The 25,561-nt window shown below is 44.2% G+C and overlaps 2 protein-coding genes, 2 long non-coding RNA genes and 3 other non-coding genes across 13 annotated transcripts; 2 read left to right on the forward strand and 5 right to left on the reverse strand.

Moving 5' to 3' along the window:
- Nucleotides 1-868: 868 nt before the first annotated feature.
- On the forward strand, nucleotides 869-9,403 carry LOC109639534 (fas-binding factor 1 homolog). 6 transcript variants are annotated; one of them, XM_069525409.1, is made up of 31 exons: nucleotides 869-1,291; nucleotides 1,444-1,474; nucleotides 1,869-1,916; nucleotides 2,021-2,066; nucleotides 2,159-2,231; nucleotides 2,492-2,633; nucleotides 2,759-2,839; nucleotides 2,945-2,989; nucleotides 3,171-3,314; nucleotides 3,399-3,531; nucleotides 3,793-3,947; nucleotides 4,031-4,124; nucleotides 4,254-4,685; nucleotides 4,795-4,860; nucleotides 4,968-5,014; nucleotides 5,397-5,570; nucleotides 5,712-5,764; nucleotides 5,851-5,898; nucleotides 6,005-6,133; nucleotides 6,225-6,325; nucleotides 6,419-6,625; nucleotides 6,852-6,959; nucleotides 7,122-7,261; nucleotides 7,380-7,498; nucleotides 7,625-7,747; nucleotides 7,832-8,008; nucleotides 8,210-8,386; nucleotides 8,473-8,607; nucleotides 8,686-8,779; nucleotides 8,861-8,985; nucleotides 9,206-9,403. In XM_069525409.1, exons 1-31 carry the CDS (start codon nucleotides 1,289-1,291, stop codon nucleotides 9,305-9,307), a joined length of 3,552 nt encoding a protein of 1,183 aa, XP_069381510.1. In that variant the 5' UTR covers nucleotides 869-1,288; the 3' UTR covers nucleotides 9,308-9,403. The 6 variants fall into 6 exon arrangements, with proteins under 6 accessions (XP_069381510.1, XP_019958605.2, XP_069381511.1 ...); XM_020103046.2 differs by having other exon boundaries at nucleotides 5,715-5,764; XM_069525410.1 differs by having other exon boundaries at nucleotides 5,430-5,570.
- LOC109639535 (uncharacterized) lies at nucleotides 9,102-10,608 on the reverse strand. The gene is made up of 5 exons (XR_002203401.2): nucleotides 10,456-10,608; nucleotides 10,134-10,208; nucleotides 9,897-9,958; nucleotides 9,642-9,708; nucleotides 9,102-9,466 (listed from the first exon to the last, which is right to left on the reverse strand). It is a non-coding gene; the product is annotated as an uncharacterized lncRNA (long non-coding RNA).
- On the reverse strand, nucleotides 9,541-9,611 carry LOC138410011 (small nucleolar RNA R38). Its single transcript, XR_011242807.1, has one exon. It is a non-coding gene; the product is annotated as a small nucleolar RNA R38 (small nucleolar RNA).
- LOC138410013 (small nucleolar RNA SNORD49) lies at nucleotides 9,784-9,857 on the reverse strand. The gene has a single exon (XR_011242809.1). It is a non-coding gene; the product is annotated as a small nucleolar RNA SNORD49 (small nucleolar RNA).
- Nucleotides 10,022-10,093, reverse strand: LOC138410012 (small nucleolar RNA R38). The gene has a single exon (XR_011242808.1). It is a non-coding gene; the product is annotated as a small nucleolar RNA R38 (small nucleolar RNA).
- Nucleotides 10,609-11,591: 983 nt separating the features above from the next.
- On the forward strand, nucleotides 11,592-23,750 carry LOC109639502 (sphingosine kinase 1-like). The gene is made up of 5 exons (XM_069525412.1): nucleotides 11,592-12,195; nucleotides 18,215-18,364; nucleotides 20,617-20,711; nucleotides 21,089-21,204; nucleotides 22,235-23,750. Exons 1-5 carry the CDS (start codon nucleotides 11,766-11,768, stop codon nucleotides 23,142-23,144), a joined length of 1,701 nt encoding a protein of 566 aa, XP_069381513.1. The 5' UTR covers nucleotides 11,592-11,765; the 3' UTR covers nucleotides 23,145-23,750.
- Nucleotides 16,885-25,066, reverse strand: LOC138407826 (uncharacterized). Of its 2 annotated transcripts, none has more exons than XR_011241141.1 (3): nucleotides 24,930-25,066; nucleotides 24,318-24,428; nucleotides 16,885-17,020 (listed from the first exon to the last, which is right to left on the reverse strand). It is a non-coding gene; the product is annotated as an uncharacterized lncRNA (long non-coding RNA). The 2 variants fall into 2 exon arrangements; XR_011241142.1 differs by lacking the exon at nucleotides 16,885-17,020 and adding an exon at nucleotides 18,420-18,555.
- Nucleotides 25,067-25,561: the final 495 nt, after the last annotated feature.

The following is a 25,561-nucleotide window of genomic DNA, read 5'->3' on the forward strand; positions in this document are numbered from 1 at the left end:
TTTTTGTCAGTCATGCAAGAGGACACCTGATGGGGAAGGATGAACAGGACGAGCAGCTCTGCTGCACTGATTCAGAAACAAGAGAACAAAACACTGCGTGTAAAAGCCAAATGTCATAAATGGAGATAATCCAAATCCTTGCTTTGACAAGATGATGAATGGGTGGATGCTGGTATGTGCACCAAGCCCCACCTTGTTGTCAGTAGTGATGGAGTTGGAGGAAACCTCATGAGGAACACTGTTGTGTTCCTCTTTAGGAAGGGGCTCTGCCTTAGTGATCATTGTGCTAATTAAAAGTGCAACATCTGGCCCAGACCTCACTGAATTAAACATGGCCCACAGAGGATCAATTATTCAGCTCCTCAGATTTGTTCACACTGATTTGCTTTCACTAATTCTTTGAGCTCTGACGCCACCTGCTGGTGAAGCGGTTTGGTATGTTGAACTAACGAAGGAATGAAAGATGTTCGAGGTTGTGGGAATCTATTTGATCGTGTTAACACAATCCAGCAATCGCAGAAGCTTTTACATTCATTTGAAAATCAAATCTGCTCAGTTCATCTGAACAAACAACTCAAAAAAACTGAATTTTTCTTTTTGGGAAAATTATTGTTTTTATGAATCAACCACTTAATCATCTTGTTCATTTAGAAAAACAGGATTGATTTTTTAATTTTTTTTAACAAAATTGAAGTTTTTCTGAATGAACAAGACAATTAAGAAAAACAGAGCAGGTTGTCTTGGGGGGGAATAATTGTTTCTCCTGAATTAACAAGATAATTAACGAAATAATGAAGTCGCTCATTCAGAAACGTTTCGCTTCAGACTACACTAAAAGAAAAACTACTCTACCCAGAATGCATTGCGTGGTGTAAACAGGAAGTGTGTGTCTCGCCGGGTGGATGTAGTAGCGCTGCAGTAAATCTCTCAGAGACCAGAGGTTTAGTCTTTATTTTATATTTGACTGTATTTAAAGCTAATGGTGCGGAGCGTGTGTCTGCAGGTTAGATTAGCTTAGGTGTGCTACATGGCTAACGTGCAGCCTGAAGCGGACGTGGTGGAGTAAATCCTTTAACTCTTAACTTAGCGGGTCAGTTTTTAAAACGCTGAACTAAAGTTGAAAACCGATCGTGTTAACTTGTGAAGTGATTCTAGCTGTAGTCATTGTAAAGGACATGAGCCGCTGCAGCACGGTGGTTTCCCATGGAGACGGGAGACGCCTAATCGGATTTAGCTAGCGTTAGCCGGGCTAGCTAGCTCCTCTCACGTTTACCAGCTGGGATTGAACATGGTGAGTCAAACCGAGTTTCAAACATTCCTGATTTGGTTTAAGGTTAAGTTTCCAACCACTCGTGTGTGTTTGCTGTTTTACTTTGGCACCAGGACCAGGTTCATTTAAAATCCATTTAAAATAACTGAAGTGTACTTCACTGTCATTTGCAGGCTGCAAAGCAGAGGGACAGGCCATCCAAAAGTAAGATCCTCCAACTTTACTTGATGTATTATCACATTGTACACATAAATACAGTACATGTGTTATTATGTTATTATTATATTACCTCTGCGCAATTAACTTAAAATCAAATCAGGCTTTTTTTTTGTATAGCTTTAAATCACATATTTGTCACAGAGGACTTAACAAGCTGTACACGAGACCCTCTGTTTGGAGGATCCCTCAAACCAGGATGCAAAGAAGAAGTAGCAGATAAACCGTATTACATTCAACAACCAAGAACTACATTATGGCAATGCTACAAAGTACTTGTGGCAAAGAATAACTCATTAGCAGTACGAGCAAAATGTAGCAGTAATAGGTCACGGTTCTATAAACTTATGTTAAAGTGTAAACCCCCCTCGGTTTCCCACAGGTTTATTCGAAGATGATGATCTACTCGACAGCTTATTTGATGACAAAAGTAAGTGAGGCTGTTTCCGCAGTTTTTAACCATAGAGATTTAACAATGTCATACTGGCGTTATCATGTGAAAGCTCCACATATTGTAATATTTCTTCTTAACAGAACCCTCTGTAAGGGGGAGAGCAGCTCGCAGTGGACCCTTGACTCGGTAAGTTGGAGTTGGAAATAATTATAATACTGATTATAAATGTTTACCCCTTTCCCTAACAAGTTACGTTTATTATGTTTTCTTTTTTCCAGCTCCTCTGCCAGTGATAACATCTTCAGTATGCTGGCGGAGGAGGTAAAGAAGGACGGTGGTGGAGACACTGAGGTACCCAGTTCTAATTTGATTTTATTTGTACGTACATCATCTCGCAGTACTTTACGTAGTAAGGTCAAGACTTAATACTATCGTAGAGAAAACCAATAGTTTCGATGAAGAGTTAACACTTGGTGACATTGGGTCCACTTCATACGTACTATTCCTTGTCGATACACAATAAAAAAACAAGACGGTAGGTTATTATAAACAAAGCACAGACAGTACAGGTCCCAGGTTAGTCTAACTCTGTCCTGTCTATCCTCATACAGGACCTGGATGATATGGATGCTGAACTTTTTGCATCAATAAAAAAGCCAAGTTCAGCTCCTGCACAAACAAAGACGTTGGGTAAGGAGGTGCCAAAGAAAGACTCCACTGCATTAGAAAATAATGCAAACTCTGAGGGAGGAGGTAATTCTGAGCAGTGTTCTTGCATTCATTATTTTCTCAGTATTAGCTCCACGTTATTACCAGCTTTGAAGTTTACGTCATTAGCTGCAATCAGAAAAAGAGAGCTGTGTCTCCCCCCCACTCAGATGAACCCGGCACAGGAGGGAAGAAGCCAAACTCTGCACCTGCCTCATCGGCTCGAAACTACAGGAAGTTCAGCTTCTCTGGTGAGTGACCTTCTGTATCCAATCCCATTCAGAAGACTCAGATAGTGAAAGTGCTGTTTATTAAGAGTTGTGCTTTGTTTTTCTTTAACTGCTGCATGAATTCAGACTGTGGCGATGATGAAGGTCTTGGTCAGACTCCATACAATGACGGTACAAGATACATATTTGGCCTTTTAGTTGTAGTTGAGTTTTCTCAGTGGATAGTATATTTGTGTATGACAATGCAACAGCCATTGTTGAACTCACTGTCATTTATTAAAAGGTCTTTCTTATATTATTATGTCTATAAACACAATTTAAAAAATCCATAGAGTCTAAATTTCCTTCGCAGATCTAGATGACCCCCTGGCCGACCTGCTCGATGATCTGCTTCCAGATGAAACCAAGCCCGTAACTAAAGCCAGCGTGCAGCCACCCAAACCTGAGCAGTTATTGCAATCTCCTTCAGCATCTCCCATCTTTAAGAATAGAACATGTGAGCTTTACAAATTCCAAAATATTTTTACTTTTTTTTACCATCAAAAACTAAATATGTGTGTGTTAATTCTTTGTTCATTAGCTAAAGCAGTGAAAGCACCAGCTGATATCACACTAGATGATGATAAGGACGACCTGATGGATGCACTTGGGTTTGACAGCGATAAAAACAATCCCAGGAAAAAAGAGACATCGCTTTGGCCCAACAAGAAAAGGTGACAGTTCTTTTACTTTACTTTTACCGTCTCTCTCTTTTTGTTGTCCTTATTTATAGTGTTCAAACAATAAATAATTACTGCCTCAGTGCTTTGGGATGCACCTAGAAACAAACTTTGCCCAGAGATGATCTTGTTCTGTCTCATTTGATTTGCCTTTTCCAAAACATCATCTTGTTTTTGCTGCTCACTGCCTTACATCGCATCATAACATACAGTATGCCTTATGTCACCCCCCTTTTCCTCTGTGTTTACTCTCAGGAGTGAGCCCCCTCAGAGAGCTCGCACTCGACTGGATGAGATTCTGGAGGGTTTGCCTTCACCTAGTCTTCTGGAGCGACCGCTCACAGGTGAGAGGAAGGAGCAGCCTCTGTCTCGAGAGAGGCAGCAGCAGGGGAAGACCACCGGTGTCGAAGGTAACAGAGCTCCATGAGGCTGTGAGCAAGGACCATTTAAAAAGTATGAAATAATTAAAGTAGATTTTGCTTGCATTATTCAGAACAGCGTTTAGAAGAGGATCTAACATTTGGGTCCTATCAGCCCACTTTGGGATCCATGCCTGAAGGACGTCAGTCCCGCAGACCGTCAGTCAGGTGTGTGTTCTTTGTGTGTCGTCCAATCTTGGTGTTCTGCATTTGGCTTTTTTCCTGCTAATGAGAACCACACAAAATATGTACATGGTACAACTGTATTCTTCTTTGACTTTTTCTTTTTATAATCAGATTTTCCACAGAGGACGTCAGTGTCTCTACTACAGACATGAAGCCCAAACCCACCACCCCCACACCAGCACGTCACCGCAACTCAGCCGACTGGTTAGGCCTCAAGACAAATGATGATAATACATTTCTAAAGGATGAGACTAAGACTTCAGCAGAGTCTCCAAATGCTCCTTCCTCTCCCTTACTGGAGAGAAAGCCCTCGCTGATTGGTAGTAATACCACATCTACTGCAAGAATGCCAGTGGAGACCCCAGCCAAACAAACCAAGCCTGAGGTTTCCACAACCCAGAAGAAAGAAGAGGAAGATGATTGGTTAGCCGGAGTACTGAGCAGGAAGAAGACTGTGTCAGCTTCAAACTCTGAGGCAAAACAGTCCAAGCAGGAAGATTTATTTGATCAGGGAGAAGAATTGGATCTGGAGTCATTTGTTAGGTAGTGCGGAAGCCATACATTACAATACAATATAATATGATACAGTAAATATCAGTGCAGTGACAGGAGGCACCTGTTTCTCACTAATGATAACCTGCTCTTGTTTCAGTAAACCAGTCACTTCACGGGCTCCCAGGGGCAGAGAGGAGACTGTGTCATCTTTCAGAGAAACTAGGTAATTCATTGTGTGATTAATTTAATCCACACACGTGACTATTTTGCTATTTTCTTCTTCATTCTCCTTTTTTGTGTGAAGTAACACTTGTCTTGCACCTCCTCCAGCCCTGCTGCTCCCCCCACCCCTGTCGGAGAGGAGACAGCTGAGCAAGGTATTCACACAGTTGCACAGTGATTCACACAAAGCAGCACATTGCAGTTATATGTTTTTATAAATTGTGAATTCAGTTTGCAAAATAACCACATTTTTCAAAGCCATTCCCCTCCCAGACAAATCAGTGCATTTACAGAAGTAGCCTTCCTCGCTTTGACATTGTTAATTGGTAATTTTCACAAAATGATCCTATCTACATCATGCTGTGCACTGAAAATACCCATATACAAAACCTGATTGATCATGTCATCCACTGCAGTCTCCCTCTATATATACTGAGTGTTCTCCCACTGTCCAGTCCACCCTTTTATTGTTCTCACCAACCAATCTCCTTGCCAAAGTAGACTTTGGACAAACTCTCAGTTTGTCTCATCCCTCAGATTACCCTCCTCAGCTAACTGGTCCTATGCCAGTCTCTGCTTCTAGCATTAGCCAGCCTCAGTCCAGCAATGGAGCCAGGGTACGAAGAAGGCCCAATGAGGCTTCGTATGAATTCCTGCAACAGCTGCCATCGCCCAACCCTATATCTACCACACTGCCAGGCACAAATGAGCGTAGGTCATTTTAGGGACATTTTTTAATTCATTTCAGGGAAGTAGTTTCAGATACAGAAGCATGTTTTGCTATTGATATAACAATTATTCAACAACATTTGAATTTGCATGATTTTAACCTATGTTTTTTTTTATCATCAGCAGTTCCACAACAAAACAAAATGCCAAACACATCAACTACTGTCCAGCAACAGGTATTCATGCTTTTTTTATAACAAGGTTGTCTTGACTGGGGACTTCATTTTTAAGTTTTTTCATTCCTTCTGTATCTTTTGTGTAGGCGACATTTTCAGCAGACAATCTGCAGCAGCTGCTCCAACAACAACAGGCAAGTAACCACTCAACTCCTTACGTATCTCTATCTGTAGATTTATTCAATAAGACAACACGTTCATCACCTCTTTGTTCGTGACTAACTTACTTTCCTCCTACAGATGCAGATGCAGTCTCAGTTGCTGAGTTTCGGGGGGGTAGTGGATGCAGGGGTCCAGCAGAGACTCATAGAGCATCAACCTGGAGGTTATCCAGCTTTGCAGGTTCGCCTCATCCAGCTGGAGGGACAGGTATGTGAATGCCCATGTGTTGATGGGGCAGATCTTGCTAATTCATTGTTGCTCAACTTGTGGGGAATAATATTAATATTTCATTGTCCAGGTGAAGACCCTGCAGCTGGAGCGAGACCAGAGCCAAATGATGCTAGAGAGTGTCCAGCAACAGCATAAACAGGATATGGAGCTCATGGAGAACACACACAAGTACTGTATTCCAAACACACACACACACACTCATTTGGTCCATGTCTGTCTTAAAGCGCAACTTAAACTGGAAATGTCCCTTTGCACATCCAGGGCTCGTGTGAAGCTGCTCGAGGAATCAGCTGCCCAGAGGGAGATGCGAGCGCGGCAGGACTATGACGACCTAATGGAACGCCTGGCCGCGGTAACACGATCCGCTGAGCAGGAACGCTCAGAGCTGCAGGCCCAGTACCAGCGCAAACTGGCCCAGGCCCAGCAGGAGAGAGACCGTGAGGTGGAGAGACTCAGAGACCTCCAGAGGTAAACATAGGTCACCTTTTCAAAAGCATCCTTTGTGACACTTATTCAACCACAAACTGCACATCTTTTGACTTTTTGACATTCAAAAGAATAAAAAAATGGATGAATCAAGAAATTTCTGTTTAATGTTTCTGAAAATCAGAGGTCTCTTGATGTAAGAGGCAGGCTCACTGAAATTACCCACAATCCCCTCAAATCTGTCCCATCTTGCCACGTCACCATCAAGGAAATCTATCTCTGAGATGAAGAAAGACCACGAGGACCAGCTCCAGAGACTCAAGAGGTTGAAAGATGAAGAGATTGATGCAGTTACAAGTGCAACATCTCAGACCAGGTAAGTCAACGGAAAATAGTTTCTGTCAAAATACTATTTTCAGTGTTGGTATGTTCTAGTGTAGAATGAGCAAACTACTGCTGAATGCTCTAATTGTACTTCTACAGCCTGGAATTAGTCTTATCATTCTTATTACTTTCTGTTTGTGCTGCATTTTTCCAGGTCCCTCACAGTGGTGATAGAGCAGATGGAGCAGTTCTCCTCTCGGCTGGGAGAGCTTTCATCCCGGGTGGAGAGCACACATGAACACACGGCGCATGGCCTGGAGCAGGGAGCACGGCACAGAGACGAGCAGCTTAGAAGTACCTGACGCAGACACACACACACTTTGTTTAAATGGGTCAAGAAACAAGTTGTCTTAGGGCAAAGTTGTTTCATATTGCAAGTGGGTTGAGGTCATTCTCTAAATGTACTTTTTAGTTATGCAGGACCGGTTGGCTCAGCAGCAGAAAGCCATGGCAGAGGAGAGAACTCACCTCAAGGAAATCATTTCCAGGATGGACACTCAGCTCAATGAGCAGCAGAGACAGCTCGAGAAGGTCGGGAAAAAGACAGACCTTTAAAAGAGGATATTTTGAAGTGCATTCATGTAAACAGCTGAAACCTGCACTGTTACCTTTCACCTTGAAGAACGATATATTCAACTTTTTCTCTGTGTGCCTTAGGAACGCTGGAAGGTGACAGGAGAGCAGGCCAAGGCAGAGTCTACACAAAGAGGCCTGGAAGAAGAGAGGCGGTCCCTTACCATGCAGATGAGCATGGAGAGAGAGGAGCTGGAAAGAGCCAAGGTGAGCCTGACAAACATCAGTACAGACAGTCGATAAAGAGCTGTATCTTGATTCTTCACCTCACCGTGTCGCTCTCTCCAACAGAGCGCATTACTGGAGGAGCAAAAGTCAGTGATGCAGCATTGTGCAGAGGAGAGGAGGAAGCTGGCAGCTGAGTGGGCCCACTTCCATGCCCTCGAGAAGCAGAGGCACGAGAGGGCTGAGCGAGAGGTCGGCAGCCTCTTGGAGAAGAGAGAGGGCTCCATCCTCAGCCTGGCACAAGTGAGCTTCACAGTGGAGAAAAGGAATGACTCTGCTTTATTATTATTTAATTATTTATTTCGTTATTATAAAAGCCACTGCTCGGATAGAAATGTGTGTAAAATGTTTTCAATAATGAATTATGACTGTTTACCTCAGTGTGATAATATATTTCTAGAATGTACAGGACGCCAAAGTTCTACATTTATATTTATATTCCAGGAACAAGCCGACCTGAAGCTCAGAACTGCAGAGGTAAAACAGAAAGAGATGTCCGTGGCACAGGAGCGAGAACATTTGGAAAGACTAAGAGAAGAACTCAACAGAGAGAAAGATAAAATAAGCAGCACGGGCCTGAGACTCAAAACACGAGCCCAGGAGGTGGAGGCCTTCAGCAAAGTAAATCCACAACACACACACGCCTCTGCAAGTAATGGAACAAACAATGTCATATTTGACTCTTGACCACATTGCATTGTTTGCAGCTCGCTGCAGACAAGTATGAGGAAGGAGAACGAGCGTTGCAGGAGGCAAAACGTGTGGAGGCTGACCACGATGCGAGGCTCAGAAATATCCAAACCCAAACAGAGCGGCTGAGGCAGCAAGAACGAATCCTTCAGGTTTGTGTCAGTTCATATCAACCACACACAAATATACAGAAACTGCAGGCTAGAAGTTAAGTGCTGTTTTTATTGCAGGAGAGAATACGACTAAATCAACAACAGAAGACAGAGAGACTTGTGGAGGAGCCTCACGTCACATCACTACAACTGATTCCACCCATTTTACCAGGTAGCTTTACATTGTTCAAGAGAAACTGTCGCCAACTTTAAATTACAAATAAGAATATAACAAGGTTTGATTTATCTTTAGATTCATTGATGACAAACCCTGAGCTGTCATCAACCCTGAGTGCCCCCACTTCCACTTCATTTGCCAATACTAAGCCCATGATGCTTCAGGCCAGTCTGGCTCTATGGAAGTACACAGCAGAGAAGGTAAGCACAATCCTTTCAATTTGTGCATAAACTTAGGAACTTCCAAAAATGTTGTTGGGAACAAGATTTGAGTATTGAGAGCTACAGATTAAATCACATCACTTGACACAAGTAGGTTTTTACTGTACAAGGTTTTTATTGTAAATATCAATACAGTAAAGTGCTGAGGCTCATTTTCAAACTTCTACCCAAGACCATACATGTTTGTTTCTGTCCACAGGACCGAGAATACCTCCAGGAGGAGAACATCTTTCTAGAAAATTTAAAGAAGAACAGATCGTCCTTCAACTCAGATTGGACAATGCGTACAGGGCATCTTTAAGAGGATCATTGTTACTCTTAATTATGTTGAATACTTGAATGTGCCATGACACTTTTTATACATTAGTTTTTAAATAAACACAGTTTTTAAAATGTATTTTCCTGTGCGACTTCTGAATCAGTCCAAAGCTGCCGTCTCTCCTTTCACCACCGGTTACACCTAGAGAATTAAAAAAAACAAAACAAGAAGTATTATAATTTTGACACAGAACCATTTACATCCTGTATCTCCAGTCAAGCCTCAGGTTACAATGACTCCACACTTTGATTTCAGACAGGGATAACTTGTATCATCACTGGCTTGACTTTAAGTATGACAGTCTGGCAACACTTACCACGGAGGATCATTTCATGTCGTCTCAGGACCAGCTTGTCTTCACATGGACTTAACTGCCGTTACATCTATAAAGGGGAAAATTTACATCTGGATTATCAAATGTTCAGATCATTGACACCAACATAAAGTAAGGTAGCATTTCTCAGAACAGCTATTTCCATCGTCAGTTATCGCATCAGACGGCACTTCCTATGCAGCAAGTTTCATCACAGAACGAGTTTAAACTTAAACTCAAATATAAACCAGTACAAACCTTTTCTCTGTGCTTCCTCCTGCAGGCAGTGACTGCAGCGTGGGGACCTCAGGGCCACATACCTGGAAAGTCACACTTCATTAGTGGTAATTCATTGGCAGAGCAGGACTTTACTCATCAGTCCGCAGCGGATCAGATACCATTGGTTTCCACACTGATAATTTCAGACAGGGATAACAAACTCATCATGTGCACTGCAGAGTGGGAACAGAAGCCATCGCGTCACATCAGCTTTACCTTTTAATCCAGATGAAACGTGGAGACTTTAGTTGATCAGGAACACGAGGGTTGATCCATGTCATCAAAAGCTGCCTGTTAAAGATCAGAACATGTAAATATCTACACCAAGTAATATTTATTATTACTCTAAGTGACCGTAAATTAAATACAAGCTCTGTAGATTCATTCAAACTCTAAAAAAATCAACGTGTACTTTCCGCCCAGCATGCTCCTCTTCCCTTGCACGTGTTCGCCAGGCTAAAGGAAAGCTAACAGCTAGCAGCTACTAGCATAGTTCCCCACACACTCAGATCTCGTCCACCCAGCATTGAGTCATTACCTGTTCACGGTGGATCGTGTTCAGTAAAGTTCACACTGACACTCAGGTCCGTCAGAAAGTATGAAAAACACATGATGGAGGCTCCAGAAGTTCAGGGGCGACTCCTCACGGAGCCCGAGCAGGAGAACAAGACCGGAGATCTCGCGCGAACACGACTTTATAGGTAGGAAACGTCACAGATCACGTGGCTCGTGAGTGGGTGTGGTCGGAGTTATGTTATTAATGCACAAAACTAAAACCATGTTTTTTAATTTATAGTTATAAATACAAACCTCGAGGCAAATATCAAAGTTTACATCGGGTTTGATACAGTTTAAATGAACAGTAAAGCAAAAGTATAATTAATAAATAAATTGAATTGAAGCGATATTTGCAAATGTCTTTTTAGTTCATTCTTCCGTCCGTTGATATGGGCCTTCATTTACATCTGTGGATAAAGTTAAAAAATATAAAGGTTTTTTATCCTCCAGATGTTCTCCAGCTTTCTCCAGCATCATATCCAGAGGTGGTGACCTCACGTTTGAACTGGAACCAAACAAAGTTGTTCACACTGTCAGAAAACACGTTCCACAGTCTCAACGTTCCTCTCACTGAAAGTACATGAGTTTTCTGGGTTCTATTAAATGTCATTAGATAGAATCGGATGAGATAAGTAACTATATTCTCAAAGAGCATATTTTCCTTTCAGCTGATAGTGTTGTGATGATAAGATATTTCTAATAAACTTATTAGTGAATTACTTGCTGCCTAAGTTAATACCTTGGACAGATAGTGGCCTAATTTCTGAAACAGTACCATAATCCCTTTTTCCATTCAGCCACCAAAAATATTGTTAATCAAAATGTTTGTATCACTGTTATTTCTGGTATGAACACACTGGTGGTCTTTCTACCCCCCTCATATTAGCTGTATCCTCCTCACCTCAAAGATGGAATGATTTCTGGCCAAATAATAGATTTCAGATGGTTTAGATAAAGTTTCTTGAGATGTTGACGATGCGCTTGTTAGAGGAGAACAAAGTGTCTCCTGGATGGAGGAGAGGACAACACGCTGGTTTCTCCTCCATCACTGCCATTCCCTTTTCACTCACTAGGGAGAGACTGTGAACTAGGAAAGAACTAGGAACACACACACACACACACACACACACACACACACACACACACACACACACACACACACACACACACACACACACACACACACACACACACACACAGCAGGGTCCCACCACAGGCTGTGTCGGATCGGAGTCTCTTCACCGCCATCCACACACCGGCCTGCGGGACCCGTCGCACTCTCCGTCCGGGATGGAGAGAGACGCCTCGGAACCACCGGAGCCGTCCCGCCAGCGGAACGGGCTGGTGGGCACGCTGTACGGGGAGTTCAGCGACACGCTCGACGACAGGCTCCGGTACTCGGTGAGCTTGACGGAGAGCGCCCTGACCATCCAGCGGATCTCCTCGTCGCCCGGCCGGACTAAGGTGGTGTTTAACTTGACCGACTGCATCGGATGCCGGGCGTACCGAGGGCCGGACAGCGCGGACGTCGGCGCCTACTTCACCGCCTGTTTCTACCCGCTCAAGCGGCGCTGGATGAGCGCCGGAGTGGCCCGGCAGAGAGTGGAGCAGTGCTTTCGGGTCGCGTTGGTCCAGGACCCGCTCGCCAACCTCCAGGAGGCGGAGAGGTGGGCTCATGCCATCAGGGATGCGTCCGGGCTGCAGGCGCCCCGGAGAGACGGTGAGCAGGCGGCTGTGGTGGTGGTGGGGACACGGGTCATATGCAGCATGAGGATGGAGAATTTAGATTGAACACAACTTTATTTTAAGGATGAAACACCGTGATGCATAAATCACTTTGGTTTCAGCTGTAATATTATTTTCATTCACACGCACACACACTTATGAAAATTAACTATAGGTCCATATCTCTTTATATGCAGTCTATGGTCCATGTGCAGCACACAGCAGGATAAAGATAAAAAGTACCTTTACACATAAAGTCATCACAATGATTTCAGCTTTGGTATTATTCACATATAAAGACTACTTTACATTTAGGCTACACATTAAAACACACAACACACATGACAATCTCAAATCTAACTAAAGCGGTGACCAGTGGTAACACACAAAACACAACAAAACTAACACCTGAGAAGAAACCAAGGAAACCCAGGATACAAATGATAAGTGTCTCATATTTCAGAAAAAGAAAATAGAATGTCATTCTCAGTTGCAGATCATTAACACACATGTTAATGTGAATATATGCAAAAAGTTTTGCAAAGTTAGTGTTTAACGGCCAATTGAAAGTAGGCTAATCTGTAAGGATAAGCTGACCTGACTCCTGACTTAAGCTCCACATGATAATTGGACTGTGTTGCACCTTCCCTTTGCCAAAAACCAGTTTGGCAGAAAGCATATACACATTCCATCTGCTCTCAGTCACCTGCTCTACCTGCTCCGAGAGGAGAGCTCAGCAAACCACAGCTGCCTCGTTCACTAAGACAGAACCAGGCCTATCAGATGAAGCTGGATCCTGCTGTAGTCTAAACTCTCTCTCTCACACACTGATAACTTAAATAGTTTGATTTCCAACTGATCCTCTGTCAGCAGAGAGCGTTTCCTGCCGCTCACGCTTCATTCTTCCAGTTTAGTGAATTCCCACTGAGAGTTAGGTGTTGACGGGTGGAAAACTCATATCAAAACAAAGGCTGTTTTTCATCCTGCTCAGCAGCAGCGTCTTCTAATTAGGTCTCATCACGTCTTGCTCTGTTTCAAATGCAGACTTTCCTCAGGTTCCTTTGTCTTCCAGTCTCATTAGCTCCATCCTGGTATACAGTAATTTACATGGATACTGTGTATGAGGTGTTTGTGCAGCTAATTATCACTATCGCTCATTTAGGAGGAAGTGGCAAGTTGCTGATGATGAGACAAAAGTTTGTTTGAGTTTCTCAAATGATATCTATATGTCATTATCCGCCATGTCAGGGCTCAGGTAATATCCTCCACTGCTCGATCCACGTCCAGCTGCGAGCAGTTCGAAGGGGAAGCGGATATTTGACCTGGCAGTGACTAATTTGGAATGCTTGTTGCCAGAGATGGAGGCACGTGTTGAATGAGGTCGGCCTCCTCCTGATATGGCAGCCTCCAGGTGTACGCCGTAAACACAGAGACAGACTGGGCTCTGTGTGATGACCAATATCCAGCCACCCTCTGATCCGCGGCCAGCAGGACTCAGCCCTGTATGAATGCCGGGCAGGCAGGCAGATGGTAACCTAAGAGGTAACTAGGCAGCCCCCACCCAGGCCCCATCACTGCCCTTTCACTGGACCCACCAAAGAGCTCCATGCTTTTCTGCCCACACACTAATCAACCAGCTCAGCCATCTAACAGTCTGCGATCTCTCATTTCAGCCCTTCTTTGCTTCTTTTGAACGCAGCGATGATCATATCATTAATTTATAAGCTTGTTTTAGCATCCCATATCCAGGCCGCAGCCAATAATACAGCATTTAGCTGAATGCATTATGGGTTTTAAATGGTTCAGCATTGCTGCTTTTCTGCCTACATTGCAGAGGGTTTGTGAAGGTCTGTGTGATTCACTAATCCCTCATACACCCTCAGTTAATTGCATGTCATCTCATATGGCATTGCAGATGGAAAGGTTGGATTAAAAGTGCAAATGCGATGCTAGATTGGTATTTAGGTATTTAGATATCTGGGTTAGGTGTTGAGTTGCCACTGTGATGAACTAAAGTGAACTAGAATTGCACTGAGTAGAGCACATAGTATCTGCCAAGGCACCAACAACAGCACCCTTCATTTCAAACAAAAATGATCGCTAAGGCTGCATTACTCTTCTCACACCTGAAACCAGATTTAAATCCACTTGATCCAGATTTTTGATTTGGCTCGGCATGAAATTGCACACAGCAACCCCAATATGTCTGATTTGACATGCATAATCTCTGAGAAATCAATGAACGTCTTGAAATCGCTAAAACAATTCCTGCAGCCGCACCCATCTTGAATTGGTTGTTCCCTAACCAACACCGAATCTTTCCACCAAATGTCATGGTAATCCATTTAGAAGTTTTTGCATAATCCTGCTAACAAACAAACAAACAAAGGCAGATGAAAACATAACGTATAATAATAATGAGTGAAGGTGTAGTTTACGATGAGGTTGTAACGACTAATTTAGTTTGTGTCTCTCAGGGTTTTTTGTTCTCAGTGCAGCATCATTTGAATGAATGAGCTGTAAATAATGAAGTGACTACACCGTGATGAAGTCCTGCTCGTGTTAATATTCTGCCAAAGTATTTCCCTGCGTTCAGAAGCTCCACAGTTGCACGTGAAGCCAAGAGATGATTTTTACTGGATTTGACTTTTCCGACTCATGCCTGCCTCTGTTGCTGCTGGCTGTATCCTCATCTGTGATTCAAGCAGCTGGTAGTAGGCCGGCTACAGATTGAACATTTATACACTGTGGAATCTGACCGTGTTTTTTATTCCATTTGTGCAGTGATAACATCGTCTGCTGTCTTGATTTCCCCCCCCAAAGCTTCTATTCTGACCCAGTGCACCTTCAATAAATTTGCAAATGGTTTTCGTTACGCCTTCAGTGGAGGAGACGAGAGCCTGAGTGCGTCACCAGACGACCCCTCGCCCTGACCAGCATCTCGGTCCCACTGGAGCCTCTGTCTTCGACTAAGTGACACGCGGCTACGATGGCCTGTCAGCGCCCTCCTCCCCCTGTACCCACCCAGCCTGGTGATGCCTCAGTGGGCAGTGGTGTTTACTCTGCGTAGACTTCCTCCCCTCCTCTCCAGCAAAACGCTCACCCAACCCTGGAATGCAGCTTGTTTGCAGACACGTCAGACCAGTCTGGATAAAGTGTCAGTTTCACCGAGACAGCTTTCACACAATTGCCCACATATTTGTTTTAGCAGATCCAACCTGTGCAGCAGTGTGCGATATGAGAGGCACCAAATCTTTATTTAGATTTTTTCTGCACAGTGATGCACTTGTGGCTTCCAGACGATAACTCTGCTCTGTCGGCTCAGCTACTTGTTAACACTGACACATAGTCACATCCAGTCTGCCTGTCACCACCGTGTGTGTGTGTGTGTGTGTGTGTGTCTGTGTGTGTGTGTGTGTGTGTGTGTGTGTGTGTTTGTGTGTGTGTGTGTGTGTGTGTGTGTGTGTGTGTGTGTGTGTGTGTGTGTGTGTGTGTGTGTGTGTGTGTGTGTGCGTGTTCAGTCACTTGCAGCAGTGAAATACACACTCTGCAGTGAGAAGTTTGTTTGCAGGTGTGATGTCACATTGAGCCTTCAGGTTATCTGACTTCACATCACGGACAGATTTCACGTACACCCTCTCACACAGCACAGAGACGACACACTCATGTGCACACAGACACACCCTGGGAAGAAGCTGTCTTCAGAAACCAGACGTACAGTATCAAACCTTATTGGTTCAAAATTCGAAAAGATGTCAAACTAGTTATTTCATGCAGCATGACAATTAACTCTCTGTTGTAACATGTGACAGATCATCATCTACTTAGAGGAAGAGATAGTCCTGAGCAGAATTAGTAATAAACAACGATCAACCTGCAAGAAAATCAACATAGGCTTATTTCTGAAGCTACAGTTTATTAGGTACACATAGCCTCAACAATAAAATACATTGATTCAAATTTATGATCACTGTGGAAGATGCCGTTGTGGCACTGTTGCATTTTATTGCATTATACTGCGATATGTTTCTAATAATATTATAACCACCTCTCAATCACTTAATAAAGAGATGGTTTCTTGCAGGGCTGTAATGTTAAGCTGCTGCTGTTTTATTTAAGGGAACTTAATAAATCACACTCTGACAATAATAATGAAGTATCTAAAAATATATATATATATTATCTAAGGTTGCAATACATTTCCCACCTTTCAATTATTTATTGCAATCAAATGAATAAGCACTTGTGATTTCATTGCAGCGTTACAGAGTAAAGCTTAAAGCTGCATGGGTCTGAATTAGCTGCATGGTAATAAGACTGAACTTTTAACTTTTTAATTCAGTTTGAATCGCTGCATTAATCTGAGACGTGACAGCAAATTCGAGGTCTGGAACCAGTGTGGCGTAGACAGTGTGCCGGTGTCATGAATTCCAATGTCAAAGTGTCAGGAGGTATTTCAACATTTCACCTTTGGTGAAGGTCAAATATCTGTTGGTCTATTAAAGCTATGCTATTCAGCTCAGCACACTTGAGTGCAAACCCTGATTTAAAGCGCTTTCACTGTGAAAGGACACTTTCCGCTACATTCTGGAAGTGTAGAGAGGGTCTTTTGTGTCTGAAAGCCACATTGTGCTTTATTACAAGCAAAAACAATGGTGACCCTGTGTGTGTGAATGGAGGCAGAGTTGAGCATGTGCCTGTGTGTTATTGCAGTCTCACCCCCCTCTTCCTGGTGGGTTCACACCTCTTTCTCTGAGATATTTCTGTCCCTCTGCTGGGTCCCATTGAGCTACAGCCTCGATGCATCACTGGAAATTAAACTGTAAAAAAGGAAAGTAGCCATATGTTAGTGAGACAACACAACAGATATGTACGGAGAACCTGAAGTCCTAGATGATATGTTTTTGCACTATCTCTACAGAAAATAACTGTTTGCACATTTGTGTACGTTTTTTCTTATGTACAAATTTTTTTCTACTTCCTCGTGCAATCATCCTGTGCCACCGCAGTTTACTTTATAACATTTCATACAAACCACTCCAGTGAACTGTGAAATGCTCTTATTGTTTATTCTCTTGTCAAGATCATTCTGATGTGCTTATCGTTTTTTTCTGGGGAATCAGTTACTATCTTTTGCGCACAAAATAAACAAGTTGTGCATAAGTAATATTAGGTAAAGACATGACTGGCCAATGCTGTGACGACAACATTAAGTTGCGTTTATAGCTTTTAAGAGTTTGTTCCCACTAAGATAGTAACTCTTGGGACTTCAGTGGTTCCTTACACCTGGCTTCTTACTGTATCCCTCTCGATTTATCCATTATAAGTAGGAGATGGTAGAAGTTAACCATCAATTACATTTTGTGCTCTGAATAGATTTGTCTGCCTGATACCAGCAGCATCGACTGCAACCAAAGTTACCAGATATGTAAGAATGTGATACGGTTTCTGTCCTTTACAACCCAGAGGGAACAGTTTTTTTTTGTCCTTTCGGTTTCATTTGATATGATCTCTGATGAGTCTGCGGCTGCTTTAAAGGTCGAGGGCATCTGCTGCAAAATCCAACTCCAGAGGGAAGAAGCTTTTCTCTGAATTCACTTTAAAAAGCTTAAAATCCCCTTTTAATGGCAGCCAGCAAGTGCAACATAGTTAAGAAGTTAAAACTCATCCTCACACAAAATTATGGACAAAATAAGAATGTCATGATGACGTCATTCCTATCAGATCATAATACATTATTGTTCCATCTCTTTAAGCTTTTGGTCGTGTCTACAATTCTGCAGACACATCAAAAGGGGAAACAAGCTCATCACATTAACATTAAGCATCGTCAGTCTGAATGCTGTCACAGCCTGTGACTCTACTCTTTCATGCTCTTTTTTATCTCTGTGCATTTCTGTGCCGCAGAGACCCAGAGGAACAACGCTGTCCTTATACATTCTCTGAAATATTTGATTGTGCGTGAGAAGACTTGTTCTTAATTCGTCTTTATCCGCCCTCTCTGTCTGTCTCAGGTGTGACGTACATGGAGGTGCGGCGGCCCTGCAGAGTCATGATCCTCGTGAACCCTCACTGCGGGCGTGGGCAGGCTCTGCAGCTCTTTACCGGCCACGTGGAGGGGATGCTCACAGAGGCCGCTGTGCCCTACACACTTATCATCACAGGTTGGTAACAGTTGTACACATGCACACCTTTGTTTGTCTTCTCAAGGTCACCCTGACGTGAAACAGCAATGAGTGGGATTACACTGAAAAACCCATCATGGAGCGATGATGGATGGATTGGACACTATGGGCCTCTGAGCTCGGACATGCAAAGACCGCCCACTATCCTTAATAGGCGCAGCACCCTCATACTGAAAGAGATGCAAAATGTTTATAGTTTGCAGATGAACACACACAAAGGATTATAGTCATTCTGTATATCTGTGTTGTCATTTGATTGACTTTGCAACAGGGAATATTACATTTCCATTCATACAGAGGGCCCAGCTCTTACACACACATATTTTGGTAACGATACAAGGTGTATTGGGTGTGAATTTTACATAAGTTGATTATCTCTTTTTCGGATTTCTGGGATTTTTTGATAAGTGTGTCATTCAAACTATTCCGGCCTGACCTCAGCCTCTCAGCGACCCGTTTGTTTTCATGAGGTCGCTACACACACTGATTTAAATTGCCACTTCAGTCAGCCCAGCTGCTCCAGATTCTGTACGAGTAGGCGATGGCTCGATGGTCTGTGACCTTAACCAATGTCATGTGTTGGTTACTAATGTCACTGAACTTCAAGTGATCTCTGAATACCAAGAAGCTGCTGGGGAACAGTGAGAGGAGTTAATGTCAACAGTTCGGCGCAAAGAGCATCTCTGACCCGTGGAGGTTTAACAGGCAGGAATAGTAACCTGTGTCCTCTGGCCACAGCTTGATAGTACGCCAGCTGAATCTTTGATATGCGGCTCAAAGTGAAATGGAGAATGACAGCAAAAGGCAAGGCAGGAAACAGAGGAAAACTGTTTGTTTATTGGGGAAAGAGTTCTGATGCTCATGCAGGCTCTTTCTGCGGACTCCTGAGACTTAAAAGAGAGGCAGCAGCTGGATGGTGATGCAAAAAGACAGAGTAATTACTGATGTTGACCCAGGCTGGAGAAGAATAGAGCAGAGGAGAAAAGAGGGAGGGAGGATACGGGTCGCTGAGGGCTTTCAGCGGTTGGACATGGCAGCCAGGCAGATGTGACTATGAGTGGATTAACTGGCACAAGCTTTGCCAGGGGCACCGCTCCTTGATGAATATATCACATGTAGCATTTGCCCAAGGAAGGACAAGTACCCATCGAAGCACCTCTTGTACGTCAGCACGTACCTTTTACATACTGTATGAAGCATCCAGTGTACCAAGCTTTATCTCTACCCTGGTTGACCTCAGGGAGCGGCAGCAGAGTGTAGCATGGGGGGGGGGGGGGGTCAAGTGTTCTCCTTTTCAAGTTTGTATTCACAGAGACAATATCTGAGCAGCTCAAGGATAAAGTCACCTCTGCCTTCAGGTCTAGGTTCAAGTTCCTGTTCCTGTATTTGGGCAGTGACCCCTTGGATAAGGAAGTGCCTGGGAAGTAAAGCATCAGCCAGAGCCCTTGGCTTGGCGGGCTCAAAGTGCTGAGTCAGCTGTGCCGTGCAGTTACTCCCTCTGCCACTGTCCGTCAACACAGCACCGCATCACCGCCTCCAGCCTGCCCGGTACACTGCAAACAAACAGCAGCATCATGGGGGAGCACGGCTGGGAGAGAGGGAAGGAAGAGGGGGAGGATATCTGTTTTTATTCCAGTTGATCAATACCTTGGCTGAAGTGGAAACATATTTCCTTCGTGATGGCAGTGCATCAATACTCAGTAACTTCCTCACTGTCTGCCTGCTCCTCTTCCCCTCTCCCTCTCTCGCTCTCGCTCTGAAGCTGTTTTATCGGCACACACCACCACACTGGGGAGTCTCAGCTGGCAGAGTTGTAGACTTTAATGCTGGTGGGATGAGTCCGCAGAGACCCCCTGTGGTGAGACCCTCTCAAAGACGACGCCAATAAAACTAGGCTGAACAAACAGCGCAGTCCTCCGCCTGCCAGCGCATTAACCAACACTTGCGCACACATGCTGACATTTGTCGGTCACAAATGTTGGCAGGCCAGCTAAGCTGCCTTGGAGCTGTTGAGTAGCCACTGGATGGGTTAATGTGATATGTCTGTCCCGATAAGGGGAAATTGAATCTCTTTTCTGCTTAATCTCTCTGATCCCACCCCAGAGGCTGGCGATGATGGGAGTGTGTCTCTTTCCCTGTCCTTGCCCTTGTTTTTATTTCGCCATTTTTCTCCAAAACTTTGCCACATTTTCTGCTTCTGTCTTTGTTTTTTTTTTGCTCATGTCCTTCAGAGCACCAGAACCATGCACGGGAGCTGGTAAAGAAGGCGGACCTGTCGCAGTGGGATGCCCTGGTCATCATGTCTGGAGATGGACTGCTGTTTGAGGTGCTTTGACTTTACCTGACCTGTTTCTGTTTCTTATAGTGATACGATTGTAAATCAAGCACAGATGGAAATGATATAAGCCCTCACAACCCTGTTTCTATTGTTAGCGCTCTTCATAACAGGATTGTAAAAATTTAATTTGAATTTACACACGACAAACAGCTCTGTTGCTGTGATGCATCTAAAATCCAGCTCCTAAAAAGCCATTGTGTGGATTCTGCTCATTCATACATAAATCCTTAACCAGGGTGGATTCATGTTGCTTTGCATAGTTGACACAGAGCAGCTGCAATGCACATTTTATCACAACTTTTGTTTTCCGTTCTATTAAGGACCCTGCTCTCTTTCTCGTTTTCTCATTGTTCTTGTTCATTCAGGTGATAAATGGTCTGATGGACCGAGAGGACTGGCAAGAGGCCATCCAGACCCCTCTGGGTATTCTACCAGGTGGCTCAGGCAACGCCCTCGCCGCCTCCGTCCACCACTACTCACAGTAAGTCAGTCCATTAATGAGTCATTTAAATGCATGGACTAACAGTGCAAAAGAAGAGCGAAGAACAACCCTCCTCGTCCTGAAAAAGAAGAAGATTTATCTTCTTTCTGTGTAATTATGCCGAAGGCTGACTGGGCACATCATTCCTCAGGAGGGAAGAGAGACAGTGGAGTGAACTGGAACTGCTTGGCTGTGCAGCAGGAGGTCATTTTAGGTTGATAACTCTCAAAGGAATGATGTAATGGGTTTAGAAAATCACACATTAAGAGTGATTAAAGTGCAGCGGTGGAACCAGTCAACCCAACACATATCCAGTTTATTATCTCCATCTAGATTAAGATTCCTATTTTTGGTCCCACACACAGCATGCAACATGCAAACATGGGGAAATTTGACCTCTGTATTTAACCCATCCGTGTGAACGGAGCACACACGGAACACATGGAACACAATCCACACAGTGACCACACACGGAACAGTGGGCAGCCATGAAGGCTCTGTGCCTTGCTCAAGGGCACCTCGGCAGTGCCCAGGAGGTGAACTAGCACCTCTCCAACTTCCGTCCATGCTGGACTTGAACCGGCCACCCTCCAAGCCAAGTCGCTATGGACTGCGCTACTGCCTCCCCATCTGCTGGGTGGTTGATGGCACAACAGCAAAGACACAAAACAGATGTAGTTGTCACCCCTGTGTCTGTGAACTGCCATAGTTGTATTACTGTAATACCCTTGTAATGAGTCCGAGTGCCCTCTGCTAACTTAACAAAGTAAATTGGTGAAAATGTCATAAAAAGCTCTCTCACTTAAAAGTTGAACTGATAAAACAATCCTTGGATCCGCCCCTTCCTTCACCCAGTTTAGTCTAAATCTGTTCCTTAGTTTTTGCATAGTCTTGCTGAGAAACCAACAAAGGGACAGGGGTGAAACATAACCTCCTGAAGGTCAAAATACTCTAAATAAATGTAGAGATTCCTGTTTTCAATACACAGCAATATTTATTCTGACTCTTGATTTGTACAAATATCCCTCAGGTCATCTCCAGCGTGGAACGAAGAACTACTATTGAGCTGTGGCTTCATGTTGTGCAAAGGTCTTGTCGGCTCCTTAGACCTGGTGTCGATCCACTTGGCCTCTCGGCAGCGCCTCTTCTCCTTCCTCTCCCTCGCCTGGGGCTTCGTGGCAGATGTTGACATCGAGAGCGAGAAGTACCGTCATGTTGGCGCCATCCGCTTCCTGATGGGCACCCTGGTGCGCCTGGCCTCCCTCAGAGTCTATCAGGGCAAGTTGGCGTATCTGCCTGTTAAGGAGGTGCCAGCACTTCCAAAAGGGAGCATAAAGGCTAACCACCCTCCCTCCACACCTCAGCATCCCTCACTCTGCTCCTCCCTACCCTGTCGGCTCATCCCCAACCCCTCTCCAAATCAGAACGCTCATCACCACCACAACACCACAAACTGCAACCACAACACCATCTCCAACTCCCCCAATAATGCTAACACCACCAAGAGAACTGAGATCCAGAGTGATGGCAAGACCATGGTACTGGTGGACTCTCTTCTTCCTGGTCTGGAGCAGCCGGTTCCAGAGAGCTGGACAGTGGTCAAGGAGGAGGACTTTGTCTTGGTACTGGCTATTTACCAGTCCCACCTTGCTGAGGACCTGTGGACAGCCCCTGGTGCGATGGCAGATGACGGGCTGATTCATCTGTTCTACGTGACGGCAGGAATCTCACGTCCCGCCCTGCTGCGCCTTTTCCTCGCGATGGAGAAGGGCGCCCACTTGGCGTGCGGCTGCCCCTACCTGGTGTATGAGAAGGTGAAGGCCCTGCGGCTGGAGCCCATCACTCCGCAGGGCGTGATCACTGTGGACGGAGAGATGGTGGAATACGGGCCTGTTCAGGCTCAAATCCACCCAGGACTGGCCAGACTCATATGTGGATGAACCTGGATTATCTTAATCTTTCTTCTGGTTGTAGAGCTTTTCTAGTTTGGCCTTTTTATATTCAGCGTTGATTCCTTTACGTATGCTGTGTTTTCAGAAGTGCCAAAGACATTTGATCAGCCTCTGGAAATTCCTCTATTTTTCTATTGAAGCAACTTATGCTCACAATGTTTGATTCAGGTTTAAAGCCATGGATGGTCGTTCTTGCTGCTGGCTGGTACCAGCTTGGAGAAAGAGAGAGGGATTGTGTGAGCATGTGAGTGTGTGTGCGCACGAGAGAGATCTTTACGTTTCTGTGTGTACCCAAGTGTGTGTACGTTTGAGACTGTAGAGGAACCCATAGCTGAGGAGCTCATTATTCATGCTGCTGTCGGACCTCATAAGCATGACACACATGAAGAGAAGCACATTTTCCCGTCCTGGGATGCTCCTGGAGAAACCCCGCCCCTTGTCCCACTGTACTACACCAGGCCGCCAATCTCCCTCCTGGGCTCTAACAGCATCACCTCCCCCTAAGCTTGGTAAAGAGGAGCTTTCTTTCTGAGGAGATATAAATCCGCTGGGGATTTGATGTTGACATATCTTTAATCTTTGCATAGTATTTATGTAAAAAAAAAAAAAAAGCACACAAAAAATAACAATACCAGATCTTGTCAAAGTAACAATTAGCACCCCTTCCTCCTGCGTGTGCAAACTTCCTCCAGCTTCTAATGCATGAAGTGCTGTGGAGGCAGACAGAAACCCAGTCAGCCGAGCTTACACCTCCACCAATGCCCGATCCATTTCCTGCCGTGTCTGCTCTCTCACCCTGCTTGATTTGCAACCATCATCAAACTGTAGGAACTGCCTGCACTCGCACACAAACACACACTCACTTTCTTTTCCCCCATCCCCCCTCCTCCTATGCACACACACACGCACACACACACACTCATTCCCTGCATCTCTGCAGCACTTAGTTAGGGGGGAGGGGTCTGGTCTACTTGTGTGCATATGATCCCCTCTCCTCCTGCCATCTTAAGAGTGTACTCTCCCTCAGTTAATGAGCTATCAGCACCTAATGTGTCCTTAATATTAAGCTATAAATCTGCTGAGAATTTAGTTTGTCTTCATATGAAAGCTTTAAAGTGACTTTTAAAGAAGTGTCAAAGCAGAGAGAGTGGGGTTCCACACCTGGGTCAGTCAGCGTTGCGTATTGAGAGATTTGACATCAATGTGAGCTGGAGGGAGTCAAGTGTTCTCCTTTCTGCTGCTGTTGGCGGTGTGGTGATGAGCATTAGTGCGCTAGAGCAGAGGATAGTGCAAATGTTAGCATTATCATCAGCGGCCCCCCTCCAATTTCTCCCTCTCACACACACAACAATTTATTTCAGGCCGCACCAGGACTGTTACACCTGTAAGTGATGCATTAACTGAAAATCATCACTCACCAGAATAAGCCGTCTTCCTTGATCTTAGATCATATTCACCACGCCCAACAGTCCCCTCGATAAAAACGATCCTTAAAACTAAGGTCACATTACGTTTCCCAGCTACATATTGGTGCTGCTTACAGCTTCTAGCCTATTTGTCAACATACAGCGGCTCAAACAATCCTCCACCCCAATGAAAGCAGATTTAAATCCATCAGATCCAGATTGTTTTGGGGATCTGCACCGATATTGCACATCCTCATCAATACTAACGCCCGGAATATGTCAGAATTTTCTCATCAGGATTTTTTAAATTGTTGAAATCACTTTATCTTGCAATGTTAAAGAAAATGAAAAAAAAATAATCCTGTACCTTCCCCCTGATCCAGATCCACACCAAAGTATAATAGGCTCTTCTTGGACCCCTACTTCGGTGTCTGTCGTCTACAGTTTGTGTGTCATCCTCCATATTGTCATGTTGTCCGAATGCTGACGCATCCTCTAAAAACACAATCACCGCTGATGCTGAAAGTGAAAAGTAGAACATCGACAGGCTGCTGGGTTTCAAAGAAAAACGGATTATCAGCTGTTCAAGGTTTTCATCACTATCAGTGAGTGCAATACAGTCTTTACATTTGTAAAGTCGTTTTCTAAAGCTTGCGAGGGAATCATGAGTGATTGGCTTCCGCTAAAAGAAGCATAACATTAGATATTTATATTTTCCACGTAATGCAAACAGAAAGACAGTTTCTTTAAGGTCTGTGTTGAAATGACTGGGGCACGGTTGGGGGCTGAACCTTGTACTCCCAGCATCATTAATATTTTTGAACCCTCCCTTTGACTTCTATTTGTTTAAATGGAGACAGCGTTAGGGCTGCGCAATGAAAACTCAAATGTTTCCAACATTAAAAGAATAAAACATGACTGAAATATATATTTTAGGACTTCATGTGGGAGACAGTTGTGCATGAATAATACAAGGTCTGCACTGCCGGGCTGTTTTCA

This window comes from Paralichthys olivaceus, chromosome 5 (genome assembly GCF_024713975.1).
Source record: "Paralichthys olivaceus isolate ysfri-2021 chromosome 5, ASM2471397v2, whole genome shotgun sequence".
Taxonomy (NCBI): domain Eukaryota; kingdom Metazoa; phylum Chordata; class Actinopteri; order Pleuronectiformes; family Paralichthyidae; genus Paralichthys; species Paralichthys olivaceus.